At 42.7% G+C, this 14,530-nt stretch overlaps 1 protein-coding gene across 3 annotated transcripts in view; it reads left to right on the forward strand.

Moving 5' to 3' along the window:
- The window catches only part of SLC22A16 (solute carrier family 22 member 16), a 39,150-nt gene that overhangs the window by 10,048 nt on the left and 14,572 nt on the right, over positions 1 to 14,530 (forward strand). For 2 of the 3 annotated variants that reach the window (XM_042480447.1, XM_042480455.1), the window contains one exon: positions 10,579 to 11,055. In XM_042480447.1, the coding sequence (XP_042336381.1) occupies positions 10,579 to 11,055 (477 nt within the window). Of the gene's footprint in view, positions 1 to 6,826; positions 7,759 to 10,578; positions 11,056 to 14,530 lie in introns of those variants that run through there. The other variant, XM_042480440.1, reaches the window with a different exon arrangement.

A 14,530-nucleotide genomic window follows, 5' to 3' on the forward strand; every position in this document is an offset into this window, starting at 1 on the left:
GAGCTACTGCCTGCAGAGTTAACAATACTGAGCTTGATGGTCACCAATGGCCTGATTTAGTGCAAACCAGTTCCATAGATTACTACATAAATCAAGCTAATAATAATAATAGTAATAATAATAATAATAGTTTTTATTTGTATCTTCCCGCCTCTCCCAATGGATCGAGGCGGGATCACAATAGAGATAAAAATGCTTGTAATATTACAACATTAATTACAATTAAAATGACAGCTAAAACATAAAACATCAATCATTAATCAATCACGGGGTCAATCATGGGGTCAGGTGCTCCCGGTCCGTACCAATGGTCTTCATAAAAGGTCAGGAGGATCTGCTCTGTCTTTACCGCCTTCTTGAAAATCTCCAAGGATGTAACAAGGCAAGTCTCCTCTGGGGATCCATTCCATAGAACCATGAAGATTGGAAGATTACTTTGGCTTTGATCAGAGACTGAGCCCTATCTTGCATGCAGAAATTCCCAGGTCCAGTTACCCAACATCCGTAAGTAAAGCTAAGAGAGAATCCTACCTGAAACTCCAAGAGAACCCTTGTGCTGGTTACTACAGGCAACATGGAAGTAAATAAATACAAAGGCTCAGATAGAAACTTACTTAGTGCCCTTAAATCTGACTATCCTATTAAAACCAAACATCTGTTTGGATCAATGAGGACTAGAAACCTAACTCTCACTGAATCATATTAAAGTCAAACATGTATTCCAAACCATGAAGACTAGGAATTTAAATCTTATTAAATCCTGGTAAAATCAAGCTTTTATTTTGGACCATGAGGACTAGAAACCTAACTCTTCTGCAATTCTATTCAAACATCTATTAAACTTTTATTCGAAGCCATGAGGACTAGAAACTTAAGCCTTATTAAATCGTAGTAATATAGAACATGTAGATGAAGCCATTAGAACTGGTAACTGAAATCTTACTGAATCTTATTAAAAACAAATATTTATTTAAAACCATGACATCTAGAAAGCTAAATTTTACTAAATCCTGGCAACATAGACCAGTCAGTCCAAACTGCAAAGACTGGTAACTGAAACCTATTTTTAAAAGTACTGTCTAGTCTTGTACCCAACTTGTAACCCTTTTCCTCCCTGTTACCACACTTACCTCTTTATTGTTCTTCCTTGTGCTGCTTGTTTCACACATTTTTCAGGTTGATCTGGCTGTCAGTTCTCATTGAATCTTGTTTGAAACTCAGGTGTTTATCACACGGAGGTTTTTGCAGCTCAGATCCAGGGTGACTGCTGGTCCAATGATGCAAATTCACATTATAACATGAATGTTTTATCACACCTGGTTGCCCTTCCGTTGCCCTTCCAAATCGAGGGGGAATCGAATCCAAGGCAAGTGACGTGATGCGGATTCAAGCAAAGCGGAGTGAGTGCAAATTGTATTACCACACCGGTGGGATTCAACAATTCGAATTGGCACCCTTGCGCATGCTCAGTGGGGGTCTGAACGCATTGTGACCTTGTTTGTTTCCGGAGTGAACAGGGGCACAAGTTCTTGTTTCCTGTCTCGCGTAATTGCGTGAATATTTGCCTCATGAATATTTCTGTGTCTTCTTCATCCCCCCCTTTTTTATTTTCCCTTCCATTTCAGCAATTTCAACACACACATGGACCCGCAGTCACGTCGGATCTGAGCTGCAAAAAGCTGCAAAAACCTCCTTGTGATAAACACCTCAGAGTGCCGTGAAATTGGCGGGGGGGAGGCAAAGAAGGGATACTGCACATGTGGCAGATGCTGTTTTCATACCCCCCCCCCACACACAGTGGTGGTTTCTTTTTCTCCTCTGTTCCAGGGTAGAGAAGGAAACCATAATCACACAGTGGTTTGTGCTTGTGCCAAGTTGAGGGCACCATTCAAAAGTGTGGGAACTAAAAGTAAATGTGGCAGTGGCAGCAGGAGGTGGCAGCAGAACAGGGGTGGGTGATAGCAGTGATGTGGAGGGTGGCGGTGCAATAGTGGCACAATGGTGGCAGAGGGCACAGATGGTGGTGGAGTGGGGTGGCTGTAGGGCTTTGGCAGTAATGTGGTAGTGGGGGTACAATGGGAGTGGCATTGTCAAAGGGCATTGTCAAGTGGTGACAGCGACGTGGTGATACACCTCTAAAGCTTGTAAATTATGTGGTCCGCACCCTGAGTAATGCCACTGTCAGCACGTGCTTTCTTTCTTTGCCCTTTCCCTTCTGTGAGTGGTTTCACTGTCAGACAGATTCATTGAGAGAATAGTAGCTGAGTTTCTGATCAAACAGGTGCCTAAGACTTCATTTGTAATCTGCTTGATTTATAATAGTAGTTTAATCCTGAGTCTCTACATTGGTTATCTTCAACTGAAAATACAGGTGGCAAAGAAGGACAATTTAATCTTGTCTGAATTGTCATTGCTTCTGCTATGGTTACCAGGATGCCTAGTATTTCTTTGAAATTACTCTTCTTTCTGTATTTACTTACGTCTGCCCACATAAAATCAGTTCATTTAATCAGCTGAAAGATTGTGTGAACACTATTTACAGATATTTAAAAGGTACTTTAAGATGTGACCAAGGTTGTCCTTCAGTGAGATCCAGTAATGCACAAAGTGGCATTAATTATGACTTATTATTATTATTATTAACCTTTATTTATGAAGTGCTGTAAATTTACACAGCGCTGTACATGCAATCTTTTTAGTTAGACGGTTCCCTGCCCTCAGGCTTACAATCTAAAAAGACATAACACAGAAGGAGAAGGGAGTGGTGACGGGAAAGGGTAAGAGGTCCAGCAGTTCCTCTCAACCTCCGAGGCCTGGACCAAGGCAGATGGACTGAAGGGAGGGCATGGCTTCAAAATGGAAGGTTAATCATTATCCAGGGAAAATACATACTCACAAGTAGGATAATGCATATACAGTACATAGCAATACAGGAAATGGATCGATAAACAGCCAACAACAGAACATCAGATAGTAAGCGACAATTATGCGATGCCTGGGAAGGCTTCTCTGAATAGGATGGTTTTCAACTCTGTTTTGAAGCTGGTTAATGAAGTGATGGCTCTTGCTTGTGGAGGAAGAAGGTTCCAGGAGTGAGGGGCGGCAAGTGAAAAGGGGCGAATCCTAGTTGGGGCAGAGGAAATCCTGGGCTGAGACAGGAACCATTGACTACCAGAACGGAGGGCCCTGGTGGGAAGGTGAGGAGAAAGAAGGTCTGATAAGTAAGGAGGGGCCAGTCCATGGAGGGCTTTAAACGTCGACAGCAGGAGCTTATACTGAATGCGGAAAGGGAGGGGGAGCCAGTGAAGGGATGCCAACACAGGAGAGATGTGGTCAGAGCGGTGGGTGGAAGTGATAATGCGTGCAGCTGAATGCTGGACAGAGATTAAAGGACGGAGGTGAGAAAAAGGAAGCCCAGCCAGGAGGACATTACAGTAATCAAGTCGTGAGATCACTAGGGCATGGACCAGGATCTTGGCAGTAGAGGCGGAGAGATATGGTCGGATTTTGGCAATATTGTACAAAAAGAATCTACAAGCCTTGGCTGTGGTCTGGATCTGAGGGATACACGACAGAGAAGAGTCAAAGATAAAGCCAAGACTGCGGGCTTGCTGGACTGGTTGAATGGAAATGTTGTCCACAGAGACAGAAAAGGAGTGTTGAAGGTTGGGCTTAGGAGGAAAGACAAGAAGCTCCGTCTTGGACATGTTGAGCTTCAAACGCCTATGGCGCATCCACTGGGAGACAGCTGTAAGGCAAGATGAGACTTGCTGTTCAAGCCTTGGAGAAAGGTCAGGGGCAGAAAGATACAACTGGGTGTCATCGGCATACAGATGGTAGGAAAAACCAAAAGAGCTGATGAGTTTTCCTAAGGACAGTGTGTAGAGAGAAAACAGAAGGGGACCCAGAACAGAGCCCTGGGGAACTCCAACAGATAAGGGAACAGGAGAAGAAGTCAGACCCCCTGCAACCACTGCAAAAGATCTGCCAGACAAGTAAGATCTAAACCAGTCGAGAACAGAGTCTGAGAACCCAAGGTCAGAGAGTATGTCAATTAGGAGACAGTGATCAACAGTGTCAAAGGCTGCAGACAAATCGAGAAGAATGAGAACAGAGTAAAGGCCATTAGCCTTGGCCTGTAAAAGGTCATTCGAGATCTTAGTGAGAGCTGTCTCTGTAGAATGCCTTGGGCGGAAACCAGACTGAAAGGGATCGAGAATGGAGTTGGCTTCAAGAAACTCAAGACAGCGCGAATAGACAACCCGTTCCAAAACCTTAGAAAGAAAGGGGAGAAGAGAAATCGGACGATAGCTAGACAGAGAGGAGAGGTCAAGAGAAGGTTTTTTTTCAGAATTGGGGAAATGAGAGCATGTTTAAAGTCCGAAGGGAAGGAGCCTGTAGAGAGAGAGAGATTGAAGATATGGAGAAGCGAGGGGAGAAAGGAGGGAGCTATTAGCCTTTAAAACATGTTTCTGAGTCTCTTTTCAGGCAGTTTTGTAAATCAGGAGAAGAGGAATACAGATACAGATAGATACGCTTTGGTTTAGAGACAGAACAGTATTTTCATCATGGTTTTATTTGTGTGTGTTTGGGACTTTGAGCAAAAGTGGTACCTGTTAGGAAGAGAACATTCCTCCCCTAAAAACACCCCGCAGTAGCCAAACAGTAGCCCTCCTGTCTACATATCAACAGTTTCATACTTGAGCTGTTTGGCTGGACAGAAAAAGCAACATAAAATCCTGTGGTATGATGGTTTTAAGATTTTCTGGATCCCCTTATGTGGAAGATTCAGAGTTCTCTTTCTTTGGCCTCACATATTTTTGCCACCTCAAAGCTGAAACCAATTTAATGGGAACATTCAAAATTTCTCTTTCCCCACTTTCTAAAACGTTGTTTTTTGGGGAAGAAGCAGCTGTGTTTATGAAATGAATTTAGAATTAGCTTCTTTCTTCTGGACGACCCAGCCAGATTGTTTCCTAATACAAGTTAATGTAAGGAATGTCACGATAGGAAATTTCCATGCCTTCTGTCCCATTTGGCCTTCAACATGTCTGCCCCGGGGGAATGGAAATCTCCCGAGTGTTGTGGAAGGCTGCTGAGGGGAAGAGAACATTGCCCAAAATTGGGTGGACCTCTTTTGTGCTTTGTGTCCCATTCTACATTGTTCAAGAGGGTTCCTTAGGGTTGTGGAGAAGCATGGGGGTGAAGGCTTTCAGGTGGCTTTGTGGGGAAGACATGACGGGAAACCAATCTTCTGTCAAGATTTGTGAATGACTGATCTTTAAAGAGTAAGTGCTAAGCACACTTACTGGCATTTAACATGCCAAGCCTATAAAGCTACTGCAAACCCAGTGTTTTGCATGCATTCGGTTACAATTGCTCATAAGGTTAGCGCCACTATGGCTGCATCCGCACTGCAGAAATAATCCAGTTTGACACCGCTTCAACTGCCATGGCTCAATGCTATGGAATTCTGGGGTTTGTAGTTTTGTGACATATTTAGCCTTCTCTGTCCAAACGCTCTGGTGTCACAACAAACTAATGACCCCAGGATTCCATAGCATGGAACCGTGGCAGTTTGAGTGGTATCAAACTGCATTATTTCTGCAGTGCAGATGCATCCACTATGGCTCATTTCCAGAATTGCCTGGAGGATACCTCCCTGCTTCTCTTCCATTTTAAATTGCAATCATTCCAGACTTATTAAGTACTGTATAAATAGAGATTGGAAATGTTACTTTTTAAAGACTAATTCCCAGAATTCCCCAGCCAGTCTAGCCACTGACCATTCATTCTGAGCTCTTATCTGTTTAAGAGTATTGGCTGCAGTCTCGAGAATGCTTGCTTCGGAAATAAACTCACTGAAAGTGAAGCATTTAAACTGATTGTGAGCATCAGCCAGAAAGAGGCTGATAGATTAAATAACGAGAAAAGCAGTAATAACAGTTAGGCAAACATTGCACAATTAGCCAGCAACCGGAGCTTAAATGCCATCTCTGGAAGTGGCTAGAAAAAATAGGATATTGTGGTTAAAAATGTCTAGAGTAAAGGTGAGGTGTTTTTCCTCAAAACAGACTGAAACTTTTATGAAAGTTTGCAATCTGAATCTTATTGGTTAGTCCCAACTAGTGTAGACCCATGGAATCAATTCTTGAATGATGTCTACATGTAGGTAAATTGTATTGATTTAGTGGGTCTACTCTTGTCAGAGACTAAAGAGGCGTGTTACTGCCACACTGCAGAAATGAAGTAGTTTGACACCATTTTAACAGCCATTATTCAATGCTATGGAATTTTGGGATTGGTAGTTTTATGAGATATTTAGCCTTACTCTGGTGCCCCATCAAACCACAAATTCCAGAATTCCACAGCATGGAGCCATGGAAATTAAAGTGGTGTCAAACTGCTTCATTTCTGTGGTGTAGCAGCAGCTTAAATTGAAGCTCTTTTCCTCCTTGGAGACATGGAACTTTTCTCAAGAGAGGGAAACAGTCTGGTGAAATGGATTTTTTTCATAGTTACTGCAGTCATCGAGATTTCCATCTTTTTCCATATTGCCACGTCAAACAGAAAATTTATCTCTGAACTTGGAAGTGTTTCCCAATATGTTGATTTTTGTAATTAGGTCAGGGAATATAGGCACTTCATTGATGTAATAAATGTTTTAAGCTTATGCCTCTTTTGAGTGGATTTTTCCATGTTTGATGTCATTCTCTTATCAAGTTTTTTTTAAAAATAGGAGGATGTAATGATATGCTCTCCAAATATCCCAATTTGGCAACGGCAAATCCTCTGTTATCCCACTTTTTCAGCTGCTTTTTAAAAGGGACAGAATAGATTCTTTCTTCTCCTCCCATCCCACTCTGCTTCACTTTACTTCCATTGGCACAAAAGGAGTTAATAGTGCAAAAGTAGTTTGTATTCAACTCAGTGGAAGGAGAGGAGAAGAGGGACAGAATCTTGCCCTTCCCAGGAGACTCAGGCAAAAGGAAACTGCTGCAGCCTCCCTTAGCGTTTATGTTCTTTCTCTTTAATTACCATGTTGACCACATTCTGGTGTTGCTTGGCCATATGTCCCAGTTTTCATCTGTGAAATGGTGGAGGGTATGAAATGGAAAAATGACAAGCAAGATAAATTACAACAAATAATGCAACAAGTAACAAAAACAGGACACATCCAAAACTAGTAACCGATAGGAATAAATTACTTCGTAAGAGTAACTTGCCAAGTTGGATTTACTTTCATTAGCCAGGATATAAAGTTGTTTCACACACAAAAAAGCGTATCTAAGTTATAGTGGGGATATTTTTGCCAACAACAACAACTAAAATCGTTGTTTCTTGTTAACAGGAGCCACAAAGTTAAAAGAGCATTTGTTTGTTTGTTTGTTTTCCTGTTTATCCTACGTTTCTCCCAGAAAGGGACCCAAGGCAGAAAAGTTCCTGGATTTTTTTTTAAAAAAAAAACCTCTCCAGAGGCTCTAGCTGATAATTGAAAATGGAAATTACTGCACTTTTTAAGAAAATACAAAGGCTTTCTCACAACATAATATTTATGATGCTGTAAAAGGTGTGAAGCTTCAGCCTATCTTCAGTCACAGCAGTCTGGAGGCAGATCCTTGGAAATTAGATTCTCCATGTCTCCTATGAGTCAATGGGGAACATCTGTTATGGGTTGGCAAGAAAAAGAAAGAAGAAGGAAGGAAGGAAGGAAGGAAGGAAGAAAGAAAGAAGGCGGGGGAGAGAAATAAATAACAGGTTACTTTCCACTTCTTTTTCTGTCATAGCTCTATGTTTTAATAGCTGTTATGCATGACTTCCAGAAGCTCCAGAGGTGAAGCATTTCTTAGCATGGGGATGTGGTGAAAGAGAGAGCTGTTCTGACTGGAAAGCATATTTTGCTGTAGGACATGGTGTGGCTTGAGCAATATATTTTAAATACTGACCTGTCTCTGGTGCTGAGCAGATGGAGGGAAAGAGCTGGCATATTTCCAGCATTTCCCAATTCACAAGAGAAACTGCTGACCATACTGCCAGCTCGCACGATAGACTGAGCATCGACTGACTGTCTGCACTGCCCCCTTTCTTCTGCAAGCAAGGACTGGCCAAAACAGGGCATTCATGGGTACAAGCTGCTCCACACCATTATTTTCTCTGTTCCACCCCAAACACATGCACACATGCACAAGGACATGCCACCAAGGGCCACTGATTGCCTCCCTCCTGCCCAGCTGCTAGCCCATTCAACACCCCACACAACTGGCTGTATGAGTGTCCACTTGATCACACAAGCAACCTTTCACCCATATGAAGCACTGATGTGCTCAGTGACACATTGGCACAGCATAATCATGGAGACCCCCATACATGCACCCCTTCCCCCCATGTCCCCCTTGTTGGACTGGCTAGTTTATTAATGTTATTATTAAATCCATTGTATTCTTGGCAACCTGCTTCATGGGGTGTGCAGTGGGTCAATGGTGTTGCTGACCACTCATGTGCATACACAATCACTTAATGGGCAGGTGATAAAAAACAAAATCTATAGGTAGCAATGGCACTGGCAGCTCACTGGCCCCTTCCGCCATCTCCGCATTGGTGCACAGTCTCCACACTGGTGTGATACTTCATGCTTTCCTGCTTGATCTGGAGCAACCTGGGGTTATTTTTCTCCCATGTTTAGTCCTGGAGCATGGCTTTATTTTGGTTTCCTCCTATTTTGGCCACATGCATCATTTGAACAGGTTGTAAAATTGCTTCCCCCCCCCCCACTCATGTAGACAACCCCTAAGTTATCATTAATACAACATAAAACACTTAACAAAATGTAGTAAGGGCACCTTTTAATTTCAGATGATGACACTTGCAAATTGTGGTCAGCATCCTGTTGGGGATTTACATATACATAAATACTGTAGTTATCGTGCTACACAATGATTCATATCCTGATCCATTTACTAGGAACTAGCCGGTGTGACTGATGGATAGTCTGTTCCCCTGTTAGTCGGGGGCAAAGTACTGTAATTATAGGTATACCTGTAGATGTGTTCCTGAGTGTTATTTGGTACCAGAAGCAGAAACAACCTGAAAAGAATAGGTATAGGTTCCTACACTGCACATAAAAAAAAGCAGTTCTAAACATTTCAGCAAACTTTTTATTCAAATCTACCGTAATAATATGTATGTTTGAAATGAAACAAGCAGGTCAGATAACGCATAAGTAAACAAAAACATTTTGAACTTTCTTGAGCCCACTTGAAAACTTCTTGCAAAAACCAATCAGGGATAACTTTTTCTTTCATTTTTTTATGATTTCCATTTTGGTGATCAAATAGAGTTACGTTTTTTTAAAGGAGCATGGTGACAACACCATGGTTTGGGTATTGGACGACAACTCTGGTGACCAGGATTTGAATGGGGATTCAGCCATGGAAACCCACTGGGGTAGCTGTAGGCAAGTCACACTCTCTCAGCCTCAGAGATAAGCAAAGGCAAACCTTCCCCTGAACAAATGTTGCCAAGTAAATCCCATGATAGGGGTCTTAGGATTGCCATAAGTCAGAAACGGCAAAGGCACACAACAATAAAAACACTTCTTTAAAAAACATGCTGAGAATTGCTGATGAAGCAGGCTCATTTGCTTTCCCCTTTTCTCTCTGTTGGAGGCAGCTGCTGTTTACCTTCTTTGTTGTAGGTAGGCTGACACAGCTATAGTAGAAATAGCTGGGATAGAATCAAATTCTTTTGCAAATCAGGCTTTATTACATTGTTTACTGCTGACACATTCGAGCAACCCAGCACTGAAACTCTTTGTTTCTCCAGTACTCCTTTACCATACCAATGCCCCCAATGCCATGCAGCTAAAAAAATGCAGCTAGATAGAGAACAAGGAAGAAAAAGGCATGTTGAATTGAGATAAAAAGACTTTGTGAAAAGGAACTTCTTTGTCAGAGGTTTTGTTAATTGGGGTATGTCTGTTGATAACTCTATATAACTGCACAGAATGTCAATGTATAATTGCAGTGGTAAACAGAACTATAATAATAAATAATACAATTTTTATTTATATCCCGCCCTTCCTTCGATCAGGGCGGCTTACAATAGAGTTTAAAACAACAGGAACAATCCATACAGCACAAAGATACAAAGATTAAAATACAAATACTACAATTATCCAAAAATAACAGATAAAAAGCCCCATAGCCCAACCTCATGGCCACGGAAGAGGAGGGAGGCCCACAGGATTTTTATTCGGGGAATGCCTGTTGGAACAGGAAGGTTTTTAAGTCATTCCTGAATTGGGCCAGGGTGGTAGATGAGCGGAGCTCAATGGGCAGCGTGTTCCAAAGGGCTGGGGCAGCCGTGGAAAATGTCCTCCGCGTGGTAGAGGCTAACTTTGCCCCAGGCACCTTCAGTAATTGCTGCCCAGATGTTCTGAGGGTGCGAGGCGGAATGTACGGGGAGAGGCGGTCCTTTAGGTATCCTGGGCCCAAGCCATTTAGGGCTTTATAGGTAATAACCAACACCTTATATTGAGCTCGGAAGCGAATATAATGAAATATCTGTCTTCCTTTTCAGATATCAGGCATGGGTCTATTTTGCATCTGTGTTTCAGGCTATTTCTTGTGGCATCCACTACTTGGCCTCTGTCTTCTTGGCTGTAACACCTAAGTTTGTATGCAGTCCCCCTGGGAATGTGACTGGTGTTCTGATTGACAATTCATCTACTTCAAGAATAGAGGATGCTTGGACACTTTGGACATCAACAGAAAGTTACATCTTGGTCCAGCTGGGAAATGGAGAGGTTTGGGAACTTAATCAGTGCAGTAGGTTTAAACGAGAAGACACTTTGGAGTTTACTTATGCATACAGTAGCAACAAGATGGATTTCCCATGTACAGATGGATTCATCTATGACCAGAGCAAATGGCAGAGCACCATTGTTACAGAATGGGACTTGGTCTGTCAGCGTGAATGGCTCGCCAAATTAACACAGCCCACATTTATGCTGGGAGTCCTTTTTGGAGCTGTGATCTTTGGAGATATTGCTGACAGGTACTGTACTGAATTTGTCTGAACAAGCTTAGACGCCCAGGTTAAGAGCTGTCTTGATAATCCTGGGAAACCCTCATGTGTGCTGCCCAGTTCCTAATCTGAGACATCTTGCATCAGACATTTTGCATCCCACCTTGTCTATGTCTTTCATTTAGGAATTGTCTCCTAGGTCCTGATATGTATAGTGGGCCCTCGGTATCCAATGAGGTTTTGTCCCAGGACCCCCTGTGGACACCAAAATCCATGGATCCTCAACTCCCATTATATACGGGGTAGTAAAATGGTATCCCTTAAATAAAATGGCAAAATCTAAGCTTGCATTTTGGAATGTATTTTTAAAATATTTTCAAGCCATGGATGGTTGAATCTGTGGGTGCAGAATCCATAGATACAGAAGGCCAGTTGTAATGCTGTTCACCTGTCTATGTCTCTATTTGGGCTGGTTTGAACATGCTACACATATTTGAAATCTCATTTAAACCTGGCTCTTGGCCACTACCTATGCTATACTGCCATGCCATCTGAGCACTCATTTGGGCATAGGTATCCCTGGTGTCTTCACACAGTTTATGCATATAAAGAAGAATGGGTGATGAAAAGTGGCTAAATGGGATTCAAAGTGTCCCTCTTGACTCTTGCTTGCTCTTGACTGGGAACCCACAATTCCAGCTATTTTGAGGACTATTTCTATTGACTTGGGAGGGCTGTATTTCTGTTAACCACAGGGGAAACATCATTTAATCAAACAGTGGTGATCATTGCTTGATTGATCTATTAAGTCCTATGACCTAAGCATGTCTATCCTGAGATGATTGAGTTTAGTGGGGCTTACTTACAGTGGGTTTGTAGAATCATAGAATCATAGTTGGAAGAGACCGCAAGGGCCATCCAGTCCAACCCCCTGCCATGCAGGAAATCCAGATCAAAGCATCCCCGAAAGATGGCCATCCAGCCTCCGTTTGAAGACCTCCAAGGAGGGAGACTCCACTACACTCCGAGGAAGTGTGTTCCACTGTCAAACAGCCCTTACTGTCAAGAAGTTCCTCTTAACGTTGAGGTGGAATCTCTTTTCCTGCAGCTTCCATCCATTGCTCCGGGTCCTAGTCTCTGGAGCAGCAGAAAACAAGCTTGCTCCCTCCTCAATATGACATCCCTTCAAATATTTAAACAGGGCTATCATATCACCTCTTAACCTTCTTTTCTCCAGGCTAAACATACCCAGCTCCCTAAGGCGTTCCTCATAGGGCTTGGTTTCCAGACCCTTCACCATTTTAGTCGCCCTCCTGTGGACACGCTCCAGTTTCTCAATGTCCTTTTTGAACTGTGGCGCCCAGAACTGAGGCCTGAGGGGATCTCTTAAGACAGATATTTTGGACTACAACCCCTTTATCATTGACCATGCTGAACTGGGCTTCTGACATCCATAATATCAGTAGGCTGAAAAGACTGGGGAGCTTAGTGCACAGTAAAATAAAGCGACTTACCACTCCCGATTTAAAGCCAAATTCAGGCTGCCTCCTGGTTTTATTGCATAGCTTTTGCCCCCAAAACCACCATCTGGGTACAGCCCAGCGGGCAGCCTGAATTTGGGTTGAAATCGGGAGCAGTAAGTCACTTTATTTTGCTGTGTGCTAAGCTCCTGGCACTCACTCCATCACTCTCCTCTGAATCCTGGAAAAAGGCATAGATTAAAGCTGCTGCCATGCTGCAAAATTAATGCAATTTGACACCAGTTTAACTATCATGGCTGCATCCTATGGAATCCTGGGAGGTATAGCTTGTCATGGCACCAGAGCTCTCTGACAGAGAAGCGTAAATGTCTTAAAAAATTACAAATCCCAGAATTCCACAGCATTAAGCCATGGCAGTTAAAGCAGTGTTATGCTTCATTCATTTTGCAGTGGAGATGCAGCCCAAGACTATCTGTCCATAGTAGTTAATGGACTAACTGGCAGCCTGCAGATGGAGCCACAGAGTTGAGAGCAGGCAGCAAGCAATGAGTACTGAACCTAAGAGTGGACTTAGTCAAAGAAGAGGTGCCATGGGGCTCAACCTGAGACCTTTCTTTGTGCTTTGCAATTGGCCTTCTGCCACTGCTTCAACACCTATGTCCTCCTTTCCATGAACAATGAAGACTAGAGTGCTCTGTTGGGGTTTAGTAAAAAAAATTACACAAGCTTTTTTCTGTGAAACAGACTACTTTCTGGCAACATAGAAAGGGGTCTGTGTCTTGTTACTTGTTGCTATCTTTGCCAGGCATTCATTCTGTTTTCTAACCCTTTTGGCTTGTTGGTCCTGACCACTGCTGTGTTGTTTTATGTACAGCATGTTCTGGTCATCTAGTAGATTTATATGTGGTTGATTTATTTATTTTTCCTGGAGAAAACCACTTTTATGGCCCTCTCCTCCATGGCCCTGAGAATGTATTTGCCAAAATGCATTCTTGCTTTGGTTTTCATATGAAGTATGAAACATGCCTTTCCTTGGTTTCAAGAAGAGTAAAAACTAGTGTGCAGATCACAGGTAAGAACCATGTGGCTTCCTAGATGTTGTTGGACTGCAGCACCAAGAAACCCTAGCCAGGATAGTCAATGATAACGAATGCTGGGAGTTGCAGTTTATCAACATCTGGAGGGATATTATGATTCTCATCCCTGATGTAGCACTTCCCCAAGTCAAACATTCTTTAAAATTTTACAATCCTTAAATTACATGCTCTCCCCTGCCAAAATCAAAGGGATGTAGAAACTTTGAACCTTGGTTGCTTGGGGCACTATTTATTTACACAGTTTTATGGAACAATCCATTGTATGTTCACTTGGAAATGGGTCTCTTTCTGTTCCCACTGATCCCAGGTAAGCAGGAGCACCACATTGTTGCTGGAGAAGACTTGTACTATGTAGCATGATAGACCTATTGCTGTGATATCCTGCTTCTTGCATCCTGTTGGCATCTGTTTGGCCAACCTTGGATACAGGATATTGGGCTGAATAAGACTCTGCTCTGAGGTATCACATCTAATTTTTCATTGTACAGAGGGCTGTAGGCTTATGCTCCAATCCTATACATGCCTACTCAGAAATTAGCATGACTGAGGTCAGTGAGACTTTATTTACAGGTGTGTGTAGGACTGTAACCTGTAACATTGGATGGCTCTCAAACATGTGCCTCCTGATGTTGTTGGACCTCATCTCCCAGAATCTTTCACGATTGGCCATGCTACTTGAAGCTTCAAGGAACTGAAGTCCATCAACATCTGGTGTCCCAAATGTGGAAACCACCACATTATGTGTTTCAGGTGGCACAGATCAGAACAGGCAACCCAGTGTCAGTAAATCACATGTGGCTCTCAAGGCTATTTCTGTGCCCCTATGTTCTTCACCAAGCCAGGTTGCTGAAACACAGAGACAAATCATGGTGCTGGTATTTGGTGGCAAATTCCTAAAAACCATGAAAGCAAACAGACAATTCTTAC

The sequence above is a fragment of the Sceloporus undulatus genome, chromosome 1 (genome assembly GCF_019175285.1).
Source record: "Sceloporus undulatus isolate JIND9_A2432 ecotype Alabama chromosome 1, SceUnd_v1.1, whole genome shotgun sequence".
Classification (NCBI taxonomy): domain Eukaryota; kingdom Metazoa; phylum Chordata; class Lepidosauria; order Squamata; family Phrynosomatidae; genus Sceloporus; species Sceloporus undulatus.